The 20,370-nt window shown below is 47.3% G+C and overlaps 1 protein-coding gene across 1 annotated transcript in view; it reads right to left on the bottom strand.

The window, feature by feature from the left end:
• Window positions 1–9,083, bottom strand: part of LOC112532821 (maestro heat-like repeat-containing protein family member 2B) — an 11,680-nt gene extending 2,597 nt beyond the window's left edge. Inside the window, exons 1-24 of the mRNA XM_040662108.1 lie at window positions 8,186–9,083; window positions 7,763–7,884; window positions 7,496–7,618; window positions 7,191–7,356; window positions 6,936–7,034; window positions 6,621–6,772; window positions 6,114–6,257; window positions 5,490–5,582; window positions 5,139–5,208; window positions 4,910–5,023; window positions 4,751–4,824; window positions 4,299–4,418; window positions 4,057–4,164; window positions 3,708–3,867; window positions 3,542–3,582; window positions 3,164–3,305; window positions 2,714–2,766; window positions 2,283–2,390; window positions 1,856–1,975; window positions 1,533–1,655; window positions 1,252–1,407; window positions 909–1,031; window positions 526–605; window positions 1–133 (exon numbers count right to left, since the gene is read on the bottom strand). The exon at window positions 1–133 is cut by the window's left edge and continues 3 nt beyond it. Coding sequence (XP_040518042.1) covers window positions 1–133; window positions 526–605; window positions 909–1,031; window positions 1,252–1,407; window positions 1,533–1,655; window positions 1,856–1,975; window positions 2,283–2,390; window positions 2,714–2,766; window positions 3,164–3,305; window positions 3,542–3,582; window positions 3,708–3,867; window positions 4,057–4,164; window positions 4,299–4,418; window positions 4,751–4,824; window positions 4,910–5,023; window positions 5,139–5,208; window positions 5,490–5,582; window positions 6,114–6,257; window positions 6,621–6,772; window positions 6,936–7,034; window positions 7,191–7,356; window positions 7,496–7,618; window positions 7,763–7,884; window positions 8,186–8,210 — 2,649 coding nt within the window. The 5' untranslated portion in view covers window positions 8,211–9,083. The remainder of the gene's footprint in view (window positions 134–525; window positions 606–908; window positions 1,032–1,251; window positions 1,408–1,532; window positions 1,656–1,855; window positions 1,976–2,282; window positions 2,391–2,713; window positions 2,767–3,163; window positions 3,306–3,541; window positions 3,583–3,707; window positions 3,868–4,056; window positions 4,165–4,298; window positions 4,419–4,750; window positions 4,825–4,909; window positions 5,024–5,138; window positions 5,209–5,489; window positions 5,583–6,113; window positions 6,258–6,620; window positions 6,773–6,935; window positions 7,035–7,190; window positions 7,357–7,495; window positions 7,619–7,762; window positions 7,885–8,185) is intronic.
• Between the last annotated feature and the right edge of the window lie 11,287 nt (window positions 9,084–20,370).

Below are 20,370 nucleotides of genomic sequence, written 5' to 3'. Positions count from 1 at the left end.
CAGGTACTGAGCTGCTTGCTGTGACTTCCTGATCTTCAGCATCATCTCCGCTGAAGGGTGCAACACAACATTCTTGCAGCACAGAATCAGAATGTCACACATGTTCTTGGTTCCTAAAGAGGGCTTCAGCTTGCTGACAGGAGGAAAAAAGGAAGAGGAAGCAGAAAGGGCCTTTACCAGGGCTCTCCAGGCTGGTTCAGACAAGATCAGAGCTTCTTCTAACAGACAGCTGCAAAGCCAACATCCCCAGCCTCTGCTGCTGAGCACTGTCTCAGTCCCAGCATCTCCCCGGCATCAGTGAGCCACCTCCCACTCTGAAGGGGAGACACCAGGTCTCCCTTCTCTTCCCTGCCAGGGGGCAGGAGCAGCAGGGCCTTTCTCCTTCCCAGAACCTCAGCTTCGCTGGGCACAGCAGCCCAGCCATCTCTTCTGTAGAAGTGACTCCTGCCCCCTCCAGGCCTTCGGGAGCTACCCAGAAGGGGGTCCACCATCCTGCCTTGCAACCCCAGAGGCTCCCACCCTTACCTCAATTGCTCCAGGGCCAGAACCACCTTGAGGGGCACTGGGGATACAGGGGTGCCCAAGTAATACTTCCTCAGCAACTCCTGCAAGTACCAGAGAAACACTGTCAAAGTGGGCACGTGAGAGCTCTTCCACCCAGCCCACAGACAGACACAACTGCCACACACCAGCCCCATCACTCCCACATTTCTCACGGAGGCAGTGCAGGATGCAGCAGCTGCACAGTTGGTGGACCTAGCCCGCTGCCCAGCTGCTGCCTGCCAGCACACAAGGTCCCCACCAGCTGGAGACGTGTGGCTGAGGGAGACCTGTATGGCTCCGGGGAACCAAGTCTCCTGGCACAGCCCAAAACTCCACTGCAGACAGCTCTGGCTCTAGGCACTCACCGTCAGGATCTCCAGCAGCTTGTCCTTCAAGAAGGGGTTAAAGCAGGCTGAGCCACCCACAGCTTGGAAGGCAGAGCTGAAGTCAGTGATGCTCTGAACCAGTGCAAGCGTGTTCTGCAGGTCCTGAGGCCCAAGAGAGAAGAACATTCTTTGAACTGCGGGAAGGGCCAAGGGCTGCAATGGGAACACGTGGGGGCAACACTAAGGGAAGGGCTTGCATCTTCATCTGAGCACAAACCAGTCCCCGAGGGACCTTGGGAAAGAGAAGGCCCATCTCAGCAACCCCCATGTGGAGGGGCTGCAGCTGAGTGCTCAGACACCCCAGCACGCTACGAGCTCTCACCCGGCAGCTGCAGCTGTAGAGCAGCAGGATGTTGCCCACGATGTCTCCCTCCAGGCGGGCGAGCAGCTGTTCCTTGGAGGCACGCAGTGCCAAGCTGCCATGGGCGAGGATGAGAGCGCTGCGTGTGGCCTGAGCTCTTCTGCTGTCCAGTTCCATCTGTGTGGGGAGAAATGCCTTGAGACACTCACTCGCTCAGCAGCCCCCGGTGCCTCACGACACACCTGGGCTCCCAGGTGAAAATAGGCAGAAGAAAGCCAAGAGGGAAATGTGTAATGCTTCACCTTCTTGCATCTGGAAATCCTCCTATTTTGGCCTTTGCACAGCCTGGACGCAAACATGGTGAGTGTGTCCAGGACTGTGTGGAAGTTGCTCTCAGCAGCATGGCTGAGAAGAGAGATCATTCCCTGCACAAAAGAACAAGGGGCAGTTGGTGCAGGCCTGAACCTACTGGCGCGGCCAGCCACAGTGGCCGGGCTGGTCCTCGCCTGAGGAAAACAGTGCAGCAGTGAGGAGATCGAAAGGCTTGGAGCGTGGCCAAGAGAAGCCCTCTGCCCAAGGGACAGACTGGAGATGCTGGCAGAAGCTGGCTGGGAGGAGACCTCACCTGGGCCTCAGATGGTTCCTCTGCATTTGCTTCCTCCAGGTGTTGCAGAAGCTTCTCTTGGATGTAGAGGAATTCCTTACAAGCTCCCAGCACTGTCCCCAGAGCCTTGTACAGGAAAGACTGCATGGGAAGGGAAGAGAAGGGAAGGGATGGGAAGAGAAGGGAAGGAAGAAGCTGAGATGTGGCAGCAGACTAACCTGCTGGGAGAGGGCCAGGTGGGAAGGACCAACGCTCCCTGGGAAATGCTGAGAGCAGCTGCAGGGCCGAGCTTTAGCCACCCCCAGGCAGTTTGCAGGGAAAGGCCCTCTGGGGGGCACGGGCCAGGGAAGCAGTGTGAGCAGCCCGTGTGAGCAGAGCACCACGTGCAGCCCCAGCCCCAGTTGGGCACCTGCGGCTGCACCACTGGGTAGAGCTGGGGGGAACCCACCTTTTCTCCAGAGCTGCTGGGAGAGCTGCTCAGCCACCGGCTCAGCTCGCAGCTCAGGCCCTTGGTCCAGGCCTCATCCTCCATGGTGTCCAATGATGCTCTCAGGAACTGTTGGAGAACAGAAGCCGATGTTTCCTTGCCCTTTGCCTCTTCCCACTTTCCCACATCGCCGCAAACTTCTGGAGAGAGGTGACTGGAAGAACAGTCCCTCTCCCAGCTTCCCCCAGCATTCTCTGCCTTAAAGCTGCCTGCCGCTCTTCTCCTAGGACCCCCCATGGGCTTGGGATAAAGAGGAAGAGGCAGCACCACAGGAGGATGCATGCGGCTGCTCGGCAGCAGCATTTGAGAGGCTGTTCCTGCCCCATATGGGAACGGGGCTCCTTGAGACAGGCAGGCACTTCTCTGCACCGTGCCTTCCAGCAATGCTGTACCTTTAGTAGACGCTGCTCCCACTCTGCAGAGTCCGGGAAGCTCTCATCTTTCCCTGCACAGCAACAAGAAGCAAAAGAGCCTTGCTTGGGATCAAGCCACAGAAGAAGAGCTGCTGCAAACCAGGTTTGCCTGGGCACTCGGCACTGCCAAGCTGGGACCCACACACCCTTCACAATGACCTGTCCCTCCCCACAAATACTGTCCCAGCAGGAACACAGAACTGCTCCAAGACTGCTGTCTGAGGGGACGTGAAGGGCCCATCCATGCCCTGGAATGGGCAGATCCCCAGGGGGAAAGGTCCCAGCGCTGTCTCCCTGGAATGGGAACGGGAACAGCAGCAGAGCAAGCATGGGGCCGCAGGCAACGCTTCCCCTCTGCCACGCTGCAGGGCTCCATTTTCACTCCCCCCCTTCCCTGTCTCCACCCCTCCCTCCCCACCAGCACTTTACCTTCCAGGCACTGCAGCAGCAGGGGGATCTCAGCGGCCCACATGGCCCCCACAGCTCTGTGGATCCGGCTGTGGAGGTTTTGCATGAGTAGCAAGGCAGCGGCTTGGAGTTCACTGCCTGCAAAAGGGCTCCCTGCCACCACCTGAGCAAGAGCAAGGAGAACCAGGGTCACATCTGCAGCAAGAGCAGCAGCTTCTCCCAGGAGGGAAGCAGCTTGCCCTTGCCCTGGAGGGCAAGGAGCAGCCAGCAGCTTTGCCTGTGGCACTGCAAGTCCGGGAAGAGAAAGGCATCCCCCCGGGTGAGGCAGGCACTGGCACACTCGGCCATGCTGCTTCCTCCTTGGGGCTCATGGCACCGGCCTCTGGAGCATCTACTCACCAACAGGCGTGCCAGCAGTGTCTGGGGAGTCAGCAGTGGGCCTGTGGGGAGAAAGAAGTGCTGCGTAAGACACAGACACGACATGCCCTGCCACACACACCTCCACTGTCCCTTCTGGGTGCTAACACAGGTCAACAGAGCTCACTGGGGGAGTTTCTGCTCCTACCTTGAAACATGGAGCTGAGGAAATGGGGATCCAGTTCTTCAATCTCCCGCACCATCAGGTCCCCTCCCTCAGCCAGCGCTTGGACACAGCGGGAGACCGGGATCAGCATGCTGGTGTACTGGGCTGGCACCACGTACAGCAGCAGCCGTGGCCACAGGAGCTGTAGGGAATGAAGCAGTTGAGCATGTCAGCATTCCTGCCTCCGCTCAGAGATGAAGAGGACTCTGTGAATTTCCCTGAGTCTTGTGTGCTTTAGAGCACACTGGAGGAGAGACCGGGGGTGTTGGAAGGGGACGAGGAACACGTGGTGTGAAGTCAAGGAGCGGCAGCAGGGCAGACTGTGACTTACTTTGGTCATCCCTCTCACGGAGACATCCAGTGAGCCCAGGATGTCCATACACAGCCCTTGGAGATCTCCTTCTTCCCGGGCTTCCTGGGCAGAAAGGTCTCCAGCTGCCTGCACAACAGTGTTGTTGGAACACTGGTTACTCTTAGTTCTCAGGAGCCTCTCAGGAGGCTCAGGTGTGGCCCACCAGTGCTTCTGTGTGCAGCACGGGTCCTCCAAAGGAAGATGCTGCCCACTGTCCTTACCCTTCTTCCCGTGGTGCGTCTGAACTCACTGAAGATATGCCCCACCACATCCCAGGCTGAGCAGCTCCAAGCGTTAGCACTGAGCACATCCTTGATGAAGTGCAGAATGGCCCTCCTCACCTGTCAGAAGACAATTGTGGTTTTGATTTTCCTGCTCAGAAGGCAAAGGGAAGCCACGTGCTCATTGGGGCAGCCCTTTGGGCATGAGCAGAGACAACAAGAGCAGAGAAGAAGCCTTGGCTCCTCAGGTGAGGACCAGGCCTTAGCACCAGGCTGTGCACTTGCCATGCACAGCACAGGGGCCTCACTCTCCACTCTGCCTGCTCTCCCCACAGGAGCCATCGTGACCATGTGGTCACTGGCCCAAGCACCTCCCTGGGCACCCCAGCCCTGCCTGTGTTGGCAGCAGCATCACCACTCCGACAGCACTTTCCTTTCCCAAATCAGCTCACCTGGGTCCTGGGGTCGCTACACAGACTCTGTACAGCCTCCACAACCTGGGGCAGCTTCTTTGTCATCACGGGCTCTGCAAGAGATGCGCAGAAGCATGCGTGGAGGCACAACCCAGACGGCAAAAGGGATCCCTGGAAGTCCCAACCTGTGGTACTGACCATCAGAGCGAGCCAGAGCACCGAGCAGACCCAGGGCTGCCACGCATCCAGCCTCCCTGTCAGTGCCCAGCTGTGACTGCAGAAACAGAACTGTTTCATCTGGGCAGATCCGGGCTGCAGGGAGGAAATGCCGCACTGTGTTAGCAAGAAACTCACACCCATTCCAGAGGTTTGTGAGAGAGGTTTTGGCCAGGGCACCACCAAGCATCGCCAAAGCTCCTCTCCTTACCCTGCAGCAGGATGCAGCGGGTCAGTTCTGCTCTGTCAGCCTCGCTGTGCTCCTTGGTGTCATCAGAGAGCTGTGGGAACAAGGTCCATTTGAGAAAATTGTATCAGTACTGAGGATGGAAAAGAAACTGTGCTGCCAGCTCTCGTCTTCCTTGGCACACTCAGTAAGAGGACATGCAGACGAAACACAGCCTGACCCACAGCATCCCTGGGGGCACACACATGGCTCTGGAGCAGCCACGGGCATGCAGGAGCTAAGGCTGAGCTGCCATCAGAGGCTCAGAGCTTTGAGTCCTCCTGAGACTTAGCCAAGAGGGAAACTGCTTTGGGAGCAAGGACAGGCTTCCCTTACCTGGTAGAACACAGCACCGGTGATGGCCAGAAACTTGTCCTTAGGGATGACAGATTGAACTCCCTCTAAGGCCTCCAGGAAGATACAGAGGCTCTGCAAGAGACCAGGAGAGGAGGAAAGGGCTGAAGCCACATCTAGCCACTTGGGAGCGGAGAAGCTGATTCCCAATGGTTTGTCTGCTGGGAGAGCTCCCGCACAGGCATTCTGGTTTGTCCCTGCCTCCCAGCAGCACCAAGAGAGTCCCTCTGCTCTCAACCGAGGCCTGTTTGGGCATTGGTTGCAGGCATTTCCCACCCAGCAGCCCTCTTCTCCCCCATCAGGTGTAACTGGATGTGGTGTCCCTGGCCTCTAGCACAGAGCACCTCAGGTACCCAGAGCTCCACGGTGGTGGTGGTGGTGAAGCCTCCCAGCCACAGGGGATGGGCCCCAGTGACTCCTGGCTCCCTTCTGGCTCCAGTCCGGGTTGTTCCTTCCTTGACTGAAGAGCTCAGGAAGCCTCAGACCTCCCTTGGACACCTACTCCTTCTTTCTCAAGGGCTCCCATCCTCCTCCCTGCATCCCACGGACCCTTCGTGGCACTTGCACGAACCCCATGTCCATGCTGAGCCCTGAAAAACATCTCACCTTGGTCCCCCTGCAGGTGTCTTGGACCTCCTGATACAGGCGCACGAGACAGAGGAGCTGCTCCCAGATGGGCTCTTGAGGCAGCTCCGCTTGCAGGAGGACAGCCATCATGGTAGCCACAGCCTCGAGGACGGCCTGTTTGTCCTGGAGAGGGATGGCAGAGGCCCAGCATCAAAGACTAAAGGTCTGCCCTTCCTACAGGAGGGCTTTCACTTTCCCTTCCCCTTCCCTATACCCCCGTGCCCAGTAGGAGATGGGCTCGCTCTGGAGGGCAGGGAGCTTTCCCCCAGACCCTCATCCCCAGCTATCCCTGCCACAGTGCTGTGAGATGCAGCTGCTTCCTGGCAGGGAGATCCAGCCCCAAGCACAAAGCCAGTTTGGGGCCCTTTGCAGAGCCAGCCCACTCCCTCTCGTCACCCTTCTGCTCTCAGCCCACTGGGCACAGACAGAGCTGTCGACAAAGATGTCCCCGCTGCCATCCCGGGCTGGGAATGCAGCAGTGCTCACCTTTTCTTCCTTGCAGTCCTGCCAGTTCCTCAGCACAGAGCAGAAGAGGTGGTAAAGATTCTTGTAGATCTGCTTGATCTCCATGGCAGGCCAGGTGCATTGCTTTCCAGAGCACAAGTGAACCTTGACTCCTTCCAGCCATTGTTTCACAACTGAAAAAAAAACAAAACAAAAAATAAATGAATAATTAATTAAAAAAAAACAAAACACCAAAAACAGATGAGAGATTGAGAGAAAAGGGAGTCTGTGAGAGTCTGCAGCAGGGCGAGGTGCAAGGGCTGTCCTGAGCCCCCCTGCTCTGGGGCCAGCACTCACCAGCACAAGCGATGCGCAGGGTCCGGCCACCTCTCACCCAGCCTACCACACTGCGCAGGCCGGCCAGTGTCAGCCACACAAAGGAGATGCACTGTGGAGCTGCAGAGGGGAAGGAGAGGGCCACGGTCAGAGCCCCAGCAGCGAGGGAGGAGGGGCTGCAGCCCTGCATCCCCCAGCTCAATGCAGACCAGGTGCAGAAGGGAGAGACCCCTTTCCCCGGTTGTCATAGACGTCAGGAGGCTGAGGGCACTCTACCGTAGCTGGTGAACAGTTTGCTCAGGGTGACGAGCACAAACTCCTTGGACATCTCCCCCATGGCCTTCAGGTGGCCCTGGAGCTCAGCCATCACCAAGGTGAAGTGTGTCCGGGCCAGAGCCACCAGGACATTGCTGGCAGCCATCCTCACACTGTCTGGCACGCCCTGAAAAAGAGTCACTGGTGACATGTGGCACAGGAGACTGCCTGAGGCCTTCCCTCGGAAGGGCTAAGCCACCGCCGTCTGCCAGCAGAACACCAGCGCGGGCAGGCGGCTCCCTTTGCCTTTGGGAGTGACCCCTCACCTGAGCTGCTGTCAGGTCCTGGGACACCTCAGCCAGCAGCCGGTTCACCACTCCGCACGGTGGGCAGCTGTCACCTTCCCACAGGACGTGCTCTAGCTCGCAGTACGCCTGCACTCGGTCACCCTGGGGACAGGGATCAGTCACTTTTGCTTTGCCCTTCTTCCCAGGGAGCTGCCCGCCATGCCAGTGTGCTGCCGCGGCCTGGCACCCACGGGACCGTGGCACTGGGCCAGGGCAAGGACTGATGGTTGGATGTCCCCAGCTCACCTCGTTGTCTTGCAGGCGCTGCAACAGTAAAGTCACGGCACAGGCAGGGACAGGGCTTGCCACCCTGCCTCTGGCCCTGTGACGCGTACGTCTGGGCACGCAGCCCACACAGGCAAAGAGACCTGGAAGGAAAGAGCAGAGCAGCTGCCGCTCGTGTTGCTTGGAGCCAGGGCCGAGCATCTGGCCAGCTCTGAGAGGAATGCTCCTCCAGCACCACAGCGTGGGGCGGGCTGTGCTGGCACATGTGTGGTCGGCGGGGAGAGGGGAGAGAGCCTTCCCCTTGCTGGGGTACTGGGGAAACCATGGTGGGCAGCTGCACTCAGCAGAGCAAGGACAGTGTTGATGGCACGTCCTAAACAGACACTGGAGGCACACATGTGCTCGGGCAGCATCATGGTGTCCAGAGGGGTGGAGGGACCTCACCTCGAAGGGCTCTTAGCCGCTCCATCACAGCAGGATACCTCCAGATAGACACAATGCTCTCTCTGGGTCCTCTTCCTGCGCCTCTCACAAGAGACTGGGCCACCGCTCCCACCGCTGCCACAGAGGTGTAAGATGCAACAACTGTGACATCACACCGAGGAGTGTCACCTCATAGACAATGACGTGCCCTGGGCTGGGGACCAGACTGCATGCTGGGCAACCTGGCTGGCCCCAAAACACAGCATGCTTTTGTGATGCACTCGGCTCTGGGGTTTTATTGCCATAGTTCTGATGTTCTATGCCGAAGCAGGGAATCACCTCAGCTGGAGAGGGAGAGCCCCTGCCAGGGAGCAGCTGCTGGGTGCCATTGCCTGGCACTGACTTAGTGACTGGGGACTCCATGCCCGGAGGCACTGCGGCCCCCATTTGCTGCACAGACAACCTGTCCAAAGAGATTTGCTGTCTTCCAGGGGCACGTGTCAGGGACAGTAAGGAGACTCCACTGCATCTGATCAGACAAAAAGACCACCATCTGCTTGTCGTCATTGAAGTAGAGTCATGAGAGGTTGCCACGAGGAAATGGCAGAACATCAGATAGGGCCAGATGTGCTACACTAACAGAGAGTAAAGAAGAAAAAGAAAAAAAAACAACTGAGAAACTGAGGATAAAAGGCTCTCGCTAAACTAAGGACTGGGGAGAAGAACTCCCAAAGAAAAGAAACCTTGGATGGAGGAATTCCCTGAGGGGAAGAAACCTCTTTGGAAGAACCCCCCGGGCCTGCTTGCTCCAAAGATTCCTGGCTTTCTCTCATCTCCCGCAGTGACTGGATGAGATCCTGAGATCAAAGGACATATTACAAACCACGCTGGATCCACAGTGACGACCATTTCTCTTGCTTTCTACAAAGACTCCTTGCTTTTCTCTCTCTTCTATTGCCCGTCTTTCCTTCCCCATATCCCTAAGCAACTAGGACCCGTAATAAACTGGTCAGGCTAACATTTGACCTGGTGTGTCTTAATCTCCCTTAATCTGCCTGTGTTGGCAGCAGCATCACCACTCTGACAGCACTTTCCTTTCCCAAATCAGCTCACCTGTGTCCTGGGGTCGCTGCACAGACTCTGTACAGCCTCCACAACCTGAGGCAGCTTCTTTATCATCACAGGCTCTGCAAGAGATGCGCAGAAGCATGCATGGAAGCTCTCTGCCCAAAGGACAGACCGGGGGTGTTGGCAGAAGCTGGCTGGGAGGAGACCTCTCTGGGCCTCTGTTGGCTCCTCCGCGTTTGCTTCCTTCAGGTGTTGCAGAAGCTTCTCTTGGATGTGGAGGAATTCCTTACAAGCTCCCAGCACTGTCCCCAGAGTCTTGTACAGGAAATACTGCATGGGAAGGGAAGGGAAGGGAAGGGAAGGGAAGGGAAGGGAAGGGAAGGGAAGGGAAGGGAAGGGAAGGGAAGGGAAGGGAAGGGAAGGGAAGGGAAGGGAAGGGAAGGGAAGGGAAGGGAAGGGAAGGGAAGGGAAGGGAAGGGAAGGGAAGGGAAGGGAAGGGAAGGGAAGGGAAGGGAAGGGAAGGGAAGGGAAGGGAAGGGAAGGGAAGGAAAGGGAAGGGAAGGGAAGGGAAGGGAAGAGAAGGGAAGGGAAGGGAAGGGAAGGGAGAAGCTGAGATGTGGCAGCAGACTGACCTGCTGAGAGAGGGCCAGGTGGGAAGGACCAACGCTCCCTGGGAGCTGCGGAGAGCAGCTGCAGGGCCGAACTTTAGCCACCCCCAGGCAGTTTGCAGGGAAAGGCCCTCTGGGGGGCACGGGCCAGGGAAGCAGCGTGAGCAGCCCGTGTGAGCAGAGCACCACCTGCAGCCCCAGCCCCAGTTGGGCACCTGCGGCTGCACCGCTGGGTAGAGCTGGGGGGAACCCACCTTTTCTCCAGAGCTGCTGGGAGAGCTGCTCAGCCACCGGCTCAGCTCGCAGCTCAGGCCCTTGGTCTAGGCCTCATCCTCCTTGGTGTTGTTTTATTACCTTGGACTCTTGCTAAGTTAGAAAGGAAGAATTAATGGTGTTGTGATCTTGCTCATTGCAGCCAGCCAAGAGATTGTTTATACATCCTCTATAATAATTCAAATGGTTTTCAATGAGTATCAGTCAATTTTATACCATTTTATACCACAAATTTCATACATTACAAGGTGAACAGTGTAAAATGTACCCCTTGCAAGCTGCAGAATTGCAGGAAAACTTTTTTTTGTATTTAAATTGGCAGAAAATAGTAATTCTGAGCTTAATACCTCATCTGATTCTTATTCAAAATAAAAGGAATGATTTATCTTTCAGGAAGTCCCGGCTTATTCTTTTAAGTAAGTTGTTAACAATACTATGCTTAGAATGTAGAGACTTTCACTGGACTTTGAGAAGGGGAAAGAGGGAGGTTTGAATGAGTACTGGTTACATTATTTGATGACTTCCCATCTACAACTGGTTTTACTGTTGTCACTTTTCAGAATTGAGTGACTTGCATAGATCAGGTAGTCCATGCAAGAAAATACCATAATGATGGGACAATGAAGAGAGAGACAAAAATTAAGACACAAAGCCACTAGTTTTGCACTGCACTATAACTTACAAAGAGCATATTCATCCAAAATTTAATATGATCTTCTGTTATATGTGTCAAACAAGAAGTATACTGTAAGTGGTACATTTGTATCAAGACTTGCTCTGTAGAATTCCATTATATAGAATTATATTATAGAAAATTGACTAGAGATGAATGACATTGATCAAGAGACTTGCATTAAAACGTAATTTCTCCTGAGCTGAGCACTCAGAGCTCCTGGGAATGATTCTGGATTATTTTTCTTTCCAGATTCCTATATTTGACCAGTTTGACACAGTCCGTGTTGCGACCATCATCAAAGTTAAATGGAATAATGCTTAATCAATATTGTGTCTTATGTTACTTCCAACTGCATAATACTTACTAGTGCTAGCTTGAGTGATAATTCCCGCATGAATAATTATCAATTCCAAGATTTTCTTTTCAATATGAGATTGTGTCTAAATTAATGTAGAGTTTCTTCCTGTGTTCTGCTTACATAGGCCTTAATTTGAGTATGATAATCCTCCTATCTGTAGTTATAACATTGAGTTAATTAGGATGAAGATCAAAACTGGGGGAAGTCCTGAGGATATTAAGACTGATTTTGGTTTATAACAGAAAACATAATCATAGAAGCTAATAATGAAAAAATGTAATGCTTTGTTATGTCATTTTAAGCAGTATCTTCAAATTCATTGCTCTTTGTCACACCACTGCTTAGAATCATGTAAGACCTCACCTCCTTTATTTTGCACAGCTCCCTTTGCTAGGAAAAGTATGGCTGAAGCAGAAATGAAAGAGACCTGTGTTCAGTGTAAGGCTTTAAGGTATTCTAGTGTAAAGTAAGATGGAAGATAAAAGGGAAAGAGAATGTCAAAATAAATTATAGTCAGTCCAAACTGTGTAAAGTTCACATCAGAATTTTAAACTTACTGTTAACATTTAAAGAGAGATGTAACTATGTGAATTTTGTGTAATTGCAGAATAACAGCACATTTACACTGAGGACATGCTCAGATCTTTTTCAAAGCTGCAACTGTTATCTTCAAAGATAAAGAAAAAAACTTTGAACCTCTGGGCTTTTGAATTAAGTATAGCCAACAAATGGCAGTACCTAGTCAGATTCATACAGAGTTTAGGAAACTCCCCTTTGGTTAAGGTGCCATTGTAAATGGCAGCCTGGGTTTGTTCTGGTTCTCTGTAGTTCAAACACACAGACCATTAAATGACAGTGTGCAGTCAAGGCTGTCTCTCTGTATCAACAGTGAACTTGAAAATTTGGCCAACCATGTTTTACTTGCTTGCCCAGAATCCGTCAATTGGTTAATGGCTATGAAGTTGCTCCGAGTGTTATGCAGCCATACAGGTGGAACTGCACTGCTGTCTGTATCCGGCTTAGTTAGTATAAATGCAGGTCAGGAATATCTTCAGCAATAGCAGGATCTGCAGTTTATGTAGGCAATGGCAGTCAAGTATTTGAGAGTCTCAATGAGTCACTCAGGTGAAGCAAAAATGTATTTTACTCCATTAAGATTTCTTGGGTTCTCTTTCTGTTCCATCTGTCTGATGGGCAGACAACTACAGTTTGTCATGGAAATATGTTAAAATCTTTGCTTCCTCCCTGGTTATGTGTTTTGCAGTAGTGACGGATGAAGTTTTCTGAGAGTATGTATTCATCCTTACAGAACTGAGAGCAAAAATACTGTTCATAATGGATGTATGTTCAAACAGTCCTTAAACATTTGTTTTGCAAGGTAAGGGGTGGGATGTGTTGGGCACCCATTTGTCTTCCTCAAGTATTAACGGTGTACTGTAAAATTCTCCCACTCAAGATATGCACTACTTATCTCAAGAAATGATGTTTTATTCTATAAGAAGGATCTGAAGCTCCAAATACTTTTTTGTGTATATTTTTTTAATATATTCAATATATTTTGTCTATATTTTTAAATAATTTCTGTTTGAAAACAAGATTGGATTTGTTTGGATTTAAATCTCAGGATCTCTTGAAGGCTTTTCCTCTCCATAAGACTTGGATTAAGTTGACTTTCTCAGCACGGAGATTATCACCGGGTATCTTTTCAGAGTTACCCTGGAGCTGCATGGTTTATGAAATGAAAAATTAAATGTATGCATGCATTTCAACAAAGAAATCTTTCAACTTACAGTTTATATTTACTTTTCAACTACTGTTTTATTTATTTTCAATTGAAGGCTTACACTTGCCAATAACAGGTCCTGAATACTTAAACATAAAAGTTTTGTGCCCCAGCTGTGACTATTTTTTCAGGCAGCTCCATTGCAGAAATAGCTTGTAGAAAAAGTGAGTATTAATTAGCTGAATTGCAGAGAATGATTATAAAAAGTAAATTCGGTAGAACACATCCTATAAATACGGGCTGAGCCTGTGAACTCTGTACAGGTCCTGAGTTGTGAAGATAATGTGACACCTGTTGCAGAGGTGGAAAGTGGGGCTTAGTTCTCATGTTCAGAACAAAGAGAAGTTTTCTCCAGCTGCACAGTGAAGCTCTCTAGCTCTTGCATCACAAGTTCAAACTTTCAGCTTTATAATTTCTTCTTTCTGTCATCCAATGGCATCAAGTTGCACCAGGGGAAATTTAGGTTGGACATTAGAAAATACTTCTCTGAAAGAGTGCTCAGGCACTGGAATGGACTGCCTAGGGAGGTGATTGAGTCACCATCCCTGGAGGTGTTCAAGAAATGTTTAGATGTTGTGCTGAGGGACATGGTTTAGTGGTAAATATTGCTGACAGGTGGATGGTTGGATTGGATGATCTCGGAGGTCTTTTCCAATCCTAGTGATTCTATGATGCAGTGATTCATTGGTTATCAGAAATGGAGGTTGTGACACAGGAAGAACATGTCTTCATGGATTGGTTTGATGCCCTTTTAAAACAACTTGCCAACATGAGGAATTGCATGGCATTTCTTTTTCAAAGATGTATTTGTCGCATTGAACTGCTATCATATGGTCAGTCTAGTATGAAGCCTCTGTCCTGGAATGACATACTTGAAGGTGGAATTTCCTTTACTTAGATCCTTACTTTCCTTAAAATCTCTTTCAGGCTCAAGTCCAACTGTTTTCCACTGTTGCGACAATATATGGAGAATACAGAGGACATTCTTTGTGCGTAAGATTCATATAAACAGTGGAAAAATCCTGGAATGACCTACCTAGAATAGGTAACAGTTGTAGGTTACATACACACAGTAAATTATTAGGAAGCAGCTTTGGTGGGAAGTTCTCCACAGATAAGATTTATGTAGTGCTCTGTGAGAAAATTCAGTTGTGGTCTATCCAGTGCTGCAGAAAAGTGGTATTCCCAAAATCTGAAGAGACATGATTTACTCACTAGCTATATTACTCTTTTTAGACCATCTTATTGAAATGGCTATCTTATTACACACTTGTTTTTTATTTACTTTGCCTGCAGATGTTGTCAATGCCCCATCCCTGGCAGTGTTCAAGTCTGGGGTGGATCAGGCAACCTGGTATTCGAGCAACATGGGTTAGTGGAATGTGTCCCTTCCTATGGCAGGAGGGTTGGAACTAGATGATTTTTAAGGTTCCTTTCAGCAGAAATCATTCTATGATTCTATAGACTCTATGGACTCTATAGACTATGATTCTATGACTGCTGTCAAGCATTTTTTTTGCAGAGATCCAGAAAGTATCCTGTACAGCACCTCCATCCCATTCCCTCCCAGTGCAGAATAATATGTTTGCTTGAAGTTCTTTAAGGGACTACTGAAGTAATAGGCTAAAAAAAAATCATTGGCTTAGTAAATAACCCTTAAAATGCAAAGATGTTTGATAATAAATAAAAGAGAGTAGATAACTTGTGGTATTCTCACTATAAAAAAGTAACCTGTCTGTCCAGCGTTAAAAGAAAATATGAACTAAAGCTTGTGAGTTCTGTTCAGTAAGAAGTGCAGGTGTTGTAACAGTATGTTCACCTTCTTGTGTAATTAAAATATACTGGCACTTTTTGTTTGTTTGTTTCTTGGGTTTTCTCTACAGTAGATAGAGGATTGGAAGTGCTGACTGTAGCTGACTGCCTCAGTATAAAATTCTTCCATTAAAGTCTTGCGAAGAGCAGTAGCCAGACATGTCCACTGGCATTACTCATACTGCCCTCAGAGGAAAAGCTATGGCTGTGTAGGTCTGTGTTGTGGCACTGTTGCTTAGGCAGCCCCTTGGAACTGCTGTGAACAGATGAAGCTGCCCTTGAGCCAGGGCCAGTGCTATGGTTTGGGATCAGGCTATTATAAATGGAAACTGAGAGCGGTAGTTCACTTCATTCAGATTTACCAACTGTCTAACTGCTGCACTTCATATGTGTTGACAAGTGTCACAGAAAGGAGCACCTGAATGTGAAAATGAAGCAATACACAGAGAAGTGAAAGAAATTCTTTCCATCAATTACAAAAAATTAAGTCTAGCAGCTGTTTGATATGAGTTAAATGGAAAGGAAAAAAAAAAAAGAGTCTTCATGGTTAAATATTTTGTACTTGAGTAGCTTAAAATTACTTTCAGAGAAACACACCCCTAAATTTAGCAAAGGGTTTTTGTTTGTTTGTTTGTTTTGATTTTGTTTTAAATAAACTAACTCATTTTTCTTTTTAATATTATAGCTGGGTTGTAGATGGCTTGGATTAAAAATAAGTGACTGCATATAAACATGAAAGAGGAATTTCAAAGGCACCTACTCTAAAGAATGTTATGTTCCAGAGCATGAGTTGTCCTTCATTATAGACTTATCATGCAACTGATCAGAGAAGTAAACACTCCTCTAAGCACTGCAGATGCTGGAAAAAGAGTAATGACTCAAACAACAGTTATCTATGGTATAGGTCCTGTAGGGAGTGGGTAAGTATCCTGTGACATAATTAATAGCAAAAGTTTCAAATGTGCCATTATATTTTATGAAGTAAATAATAGTTGCTTTAGCAAGTGCATTACTATATAGCTGTTTATAGCAATGATTGCAGACTATGTGGAAAATAAACAGTCTGCTGCAATATAAATGACGTGAAGTTTAAAACATTGGTATGTATCTTAACCTTCACATAGTCAAAAAAACTGAGAGGGAAAAGAGTAAGAGAAGGATAGTTGGGCTCTGATATAAAATTTCCTCCCTGTTCTTTTATATTGTTAGTAAATAGAAAAAAACATGATGATCAGAGGGCTGGAGCACCTTCCCTTTAAGGACAGAGTGAAAGAACTGGGGCTCTTCAGTCTAGAGAAGGCTCTGAGAGACATTATAGTGGCCTTCCAGTACCTGAAAGGGACCTACAGGAAAGCTGGAGAGGGACTTCATTTGAGGGCGTACAATAGCAGGACAAGGGGAAATGGCTTTAAAGTGGAAGAGGGTAGTTTTAGGCTAGGTATTAGGAAGAAACTCTTTACTGTGAGGGTGGCGAGACACTGGAACAGGTTGCCCAGTGAGGTTGTGGATACTCCCTCTCTGGAAGCATTCAAGGCCAGGCTGTGAGGGGGCTTTGAGCAACTTGGTCTAGAGGAAGATGTCCCTGCCTATAGCAGGGGGACTGTTACTAGATGACCTTAAAAGTCTCTTCCAACCCAAACAATTCTATGATGCTATCACTTGGAGAAAATAAACATCATTTTAAGTTTTAAGAACAGTTATGTAAAGCAAGAGTAGAGTCAGGTAGAGCAAGGTGCTTGGAAACCTTTCCATTCAGCCCTGGAGTATCTCCAGGGATGGAGACTCTGCATCCTCTATGGGACAATTTATTCTATGGTTTAACATTCTCAAACCGAGGATTTATTTTCCTATGTTTAAGTGGAATTTTCTGTGTCCCAGTTTTTGCTCATTGCAGCTTGTCCATTCATTAGTTAACTCTGAGAAGAATATGGCTCTGTTGTCTTTACACCCTGCTGTCAGATATATGTTTTGTTTTAAAAACAAAATCAGGTGCACGTGAGTTCTTTCCCAAAATATCCGTACAGCTTCATTTAACCCTCTTGGAGATCAGGATGTGATTTTTCTTTTATTCTGTAAACTGATGAACTGGGATATAAAAGTTCAGAGATCATTTTATTATCAAGCAAATAGCAACAGAATCCAGGGGATCTGAATGTGAAAACTTATCTTCGGGAAAGCATATCTACCATTATTCTTGGTGCTTGGCAGATTTAAGCTCAATGCCATGTTTCTGTAAACACTATAATGGACCTTTTATTCCCCCTTCCAGGTGTAGGAAAGAGTCCCTCACACTACCTTTAAATTCAGGAGCTGAAAAACTTTCAGCTAGGATAACTGTTCCTATTACGATACAATTTCAAGTGTTTTAGTTTGCCTTTTTCCTATTTCAAAATCCGGCTTCTTATATACAGTATTTCTGAATGTGACTAATACATCTTCATACTATGAGCAGTGGACAAAAATGACAATGTGTTTTATGGAAGTTTAATTTGATGTGGATTATTTTTTTTTGTTACTTCTGCATGACTTCTCTCTAAATCCAAAGAGCAAGAGTGAATGTTATGCTAAATTAAACACTTTTCAATGAATAAGTACTAGATTTTTGTGAACACTTAAAAAAAATAAAAAATCACACACACAAAAAAATCAAAGCCCACAAACCTGGAATAAATTTGTTTTCTGGTGAAATATTTAAAGCACACTCACTAAAAATAGTTTATAGATGTGAACAAACTTTAAACGCTGCTTAAAGCACTGACTTTTCTCCTTCAGGAAAGCTTAAAAACGATCAGCCGGTGTGAGCCCTGTGTGACTCATCAGAGCCAGTCAATACCAGACAGCTTGGTCTTGGATATTGGATGTACTGAAGAAGATGCTTATATGTTAACTACAGACCAAAATATGTTCATGAGATGAGTAACTGGGATTTAAATAAGCTAACAGGAAACGTGTGGCCTGAGCAACAAAGAAAATAGTCATGTTATTCTGTTATTAATTATAATGACAAGGTAAATTAATCCACATGTAAAAAAGTTGCATGTAAACTAGTAAAAGTTCAGATCATCCTGTGGATTCATCTAAATCTGTCTTTTTTCTTAACTCGGGGCTTTCGAACTGTACATATTTAAATCAGGATCTCACCTGCTCTGGCTTTCTGGTGCATAATAGTCTCTAATACTTTTATCAATTCAGATGCCTGATGGACAGAAAATAATATTTAAATTACATCATTCAGAAGCACTATGGAGTACTTTTCTTTGCTACAGTCACACGAGAGAGTGGATAATTTATTAGTTCTACATAAAATAAATTCCCCAAATCTAATTTTACAGTTCTTAAGAGAAAGGTTTTTATATACCTACACTATGTAATGAATGTTGTGGAACCACTACTGTAATAATGTCTTCTTGCTCTTTGGTAAATTCTGACTCAATTCCTGTAAGAGAATTTACACTGTCCATATTTTCCTCTTCTCCCCATTTTACCAGTAGAAGGTGTTATCAATTTATATCAACTTTAAAATATAATTGTTGGCCACAGGGTTTTACTCACCTCTCTACTCACAATGAGAAACAGATATCATTCAGAAGAAAAGGCAGATGTGGAGCTTAAATCCTTATTGTTGTCCCAAAGACTGGTGTCCCACGTAATTCAAATATAAGCTGAGGGGAACGTATAGGCAGAGAAGGAAATGGATAAAAAAAAACCAACAGTGCTGTCAAAATCTGAAATATCTACGTGTTGACAGCTTAGCATGGCACAGGGAATTCATTCTATAGATACTGCTTCTGATGTACAGTGTGATCTAAAGCTGGATTTGCAGCATGAGCTGTGAATGGATCTTGTTGTATTATAACAGCTACCTCTGAGTAGGCCCGGAGGAGAGAGCAGAATTCTGTGCAGTGGAACATAAACAAAATGTGCCCTGATCACTGTTATCCTGGCCTACTCTATGTCCATAGGGACGTGAGAGCCATTTTGAAGGATTTCATTATAAAGGTAGAAATAAATCTTCCTGGTAGTCCAAAGGTACATATAGAGTAGCACTTAGATTTTTTTTTTAATTATTATTATTATTTTTTTGTTTTGTTTTCTGTAGGGAAGGCATATATTTCACATTCCTGGCTTGAGGACCAATTTGTGCTGAAGGAAAATACTTCCCAGAACCACCAGAAAAAACTATTCGGCACAAATCCATGAGGGCCTCTGCGTGTCACAGCAGAAACTTGCAGCTCTCTATCAAAACCCTGGACAATTTCAGAGGCAAAATACTCCCTTTGAGTTGCAGAGAACAAGGTACTTCTGAGATTTAAATTATGCTGTGTTTGATTACATGAGGCTATATTAATTGTTCGTTTGAAATGAGAAACTGGTATTAATTTACTGCCAATTTCCTGAAAACTCCAGTATTTTTTCAACCCACACCACACATTAGAATGGAGAGTCTTCTGTTTCTTCACTGATTAGTGTGCTCTTAGCAACACAGAAATGAATGCCAGTCATATTCAGAGAGAAGCTGCATGTATACATCCAATCTACTGTTCAGTGCAGTTTTGACTTCAGTGAGAGCACTTGTGTGTGCAAAGCGAAGCACAGTGGTGTTTGTAGATTAGGAGTTGTTTACTCCTGGTAAAAGAGCATTAAAAAAACCAACTTTTAGTCAAAATCTATCTGAAAATTAGAGTTGTCTAAAACAAATACCAGTAAGCAAGAATACTGCTTACCAGGTATTATAATAATTTTTTTTAAATAAAAAGCTGATACGTTTTTCAGTTTAAGCTGTTCTAGGAAGTCAAGCTTATTTTTCTGTTTTTGTCCTAAAGTTACTTTGGAAATAGGACTTAAACTTCCTCAAGTGCTTTGTTTATGATTTTTTTTTTTTTACCTACTACTCTAGATACGTTTAAGATATTTATTTTACTTCACAATGTAATTATCCTACCCAACTAAAGAAAAAATTTTGCGAACACATTCAAGACATTTAGATGTTCCGAAAGGTTTCTTTATTTAGTGCAATGTTACCAGGGGTCTGTACTTTTCTATAAAGGTCTGAAAATTCAATCATTGAAGTAATAAAAACTGATAAGAGATGCTTGATAAACATCACGACCAATCCATCAAAAACTAAGGGAGAATTTAATGATGAAGGCAGAAATAGCTAGTCACCAAATTCTCTTCCTGGATTCATTTTTTCAAATGCAAGGTCAAACCAATAATACAATGCTGCAAATGCCACATGTCTGTCTCCTTCACAAGATGTAAAATATAAATCCTATGAATTTGTTGAAGGCAGAAGCAAGGACAAGGTAGAAATGATTGAAAGTCACTTCTCAGAGTTTTTTCTGTATGTTTCAAATAAATGTTCAGAATTTGATACATATGTATTCCCAAGGATTTAGTAAATAGGAGTGGGAACCTTCCAGAAATGCTTGTAGGCTCTAGTTTGCAGCGTAAGTGCTGCTATTTATGTCACACCAGTGAATGGCAACCTTCCTTTAGAAACAAAGATACCTCCACAGCCTGGACTAAGGTGCAGCTTCAAGTCAACCATGTCACAGAGATGTGAACTCTTGGCAAGGTACCCATTTTCCCAGTAAAGTCTGTGTTATGCTTGTGTCTTCCATGCCA

The sequence above is a fragment of the Gallus gallus genome, chromosome 1, assembly GCF_016699485.2.
Source record: "Gallus gallus isolate bGalGal1 chromosome 1, bGalGal1.mat.broiler.GRCg7b, whole genome shotgun sequence".
In the NCBI taxonomy this organism is placed as follows: Eukaryota; Metazoa; Chordata; class Aves; order Galliformes; family Phasianidae; genus Gallus; species Gallus gallus.
This window is presented reverse-complemented; position numbering and strand designations above follow the sequence as displayed.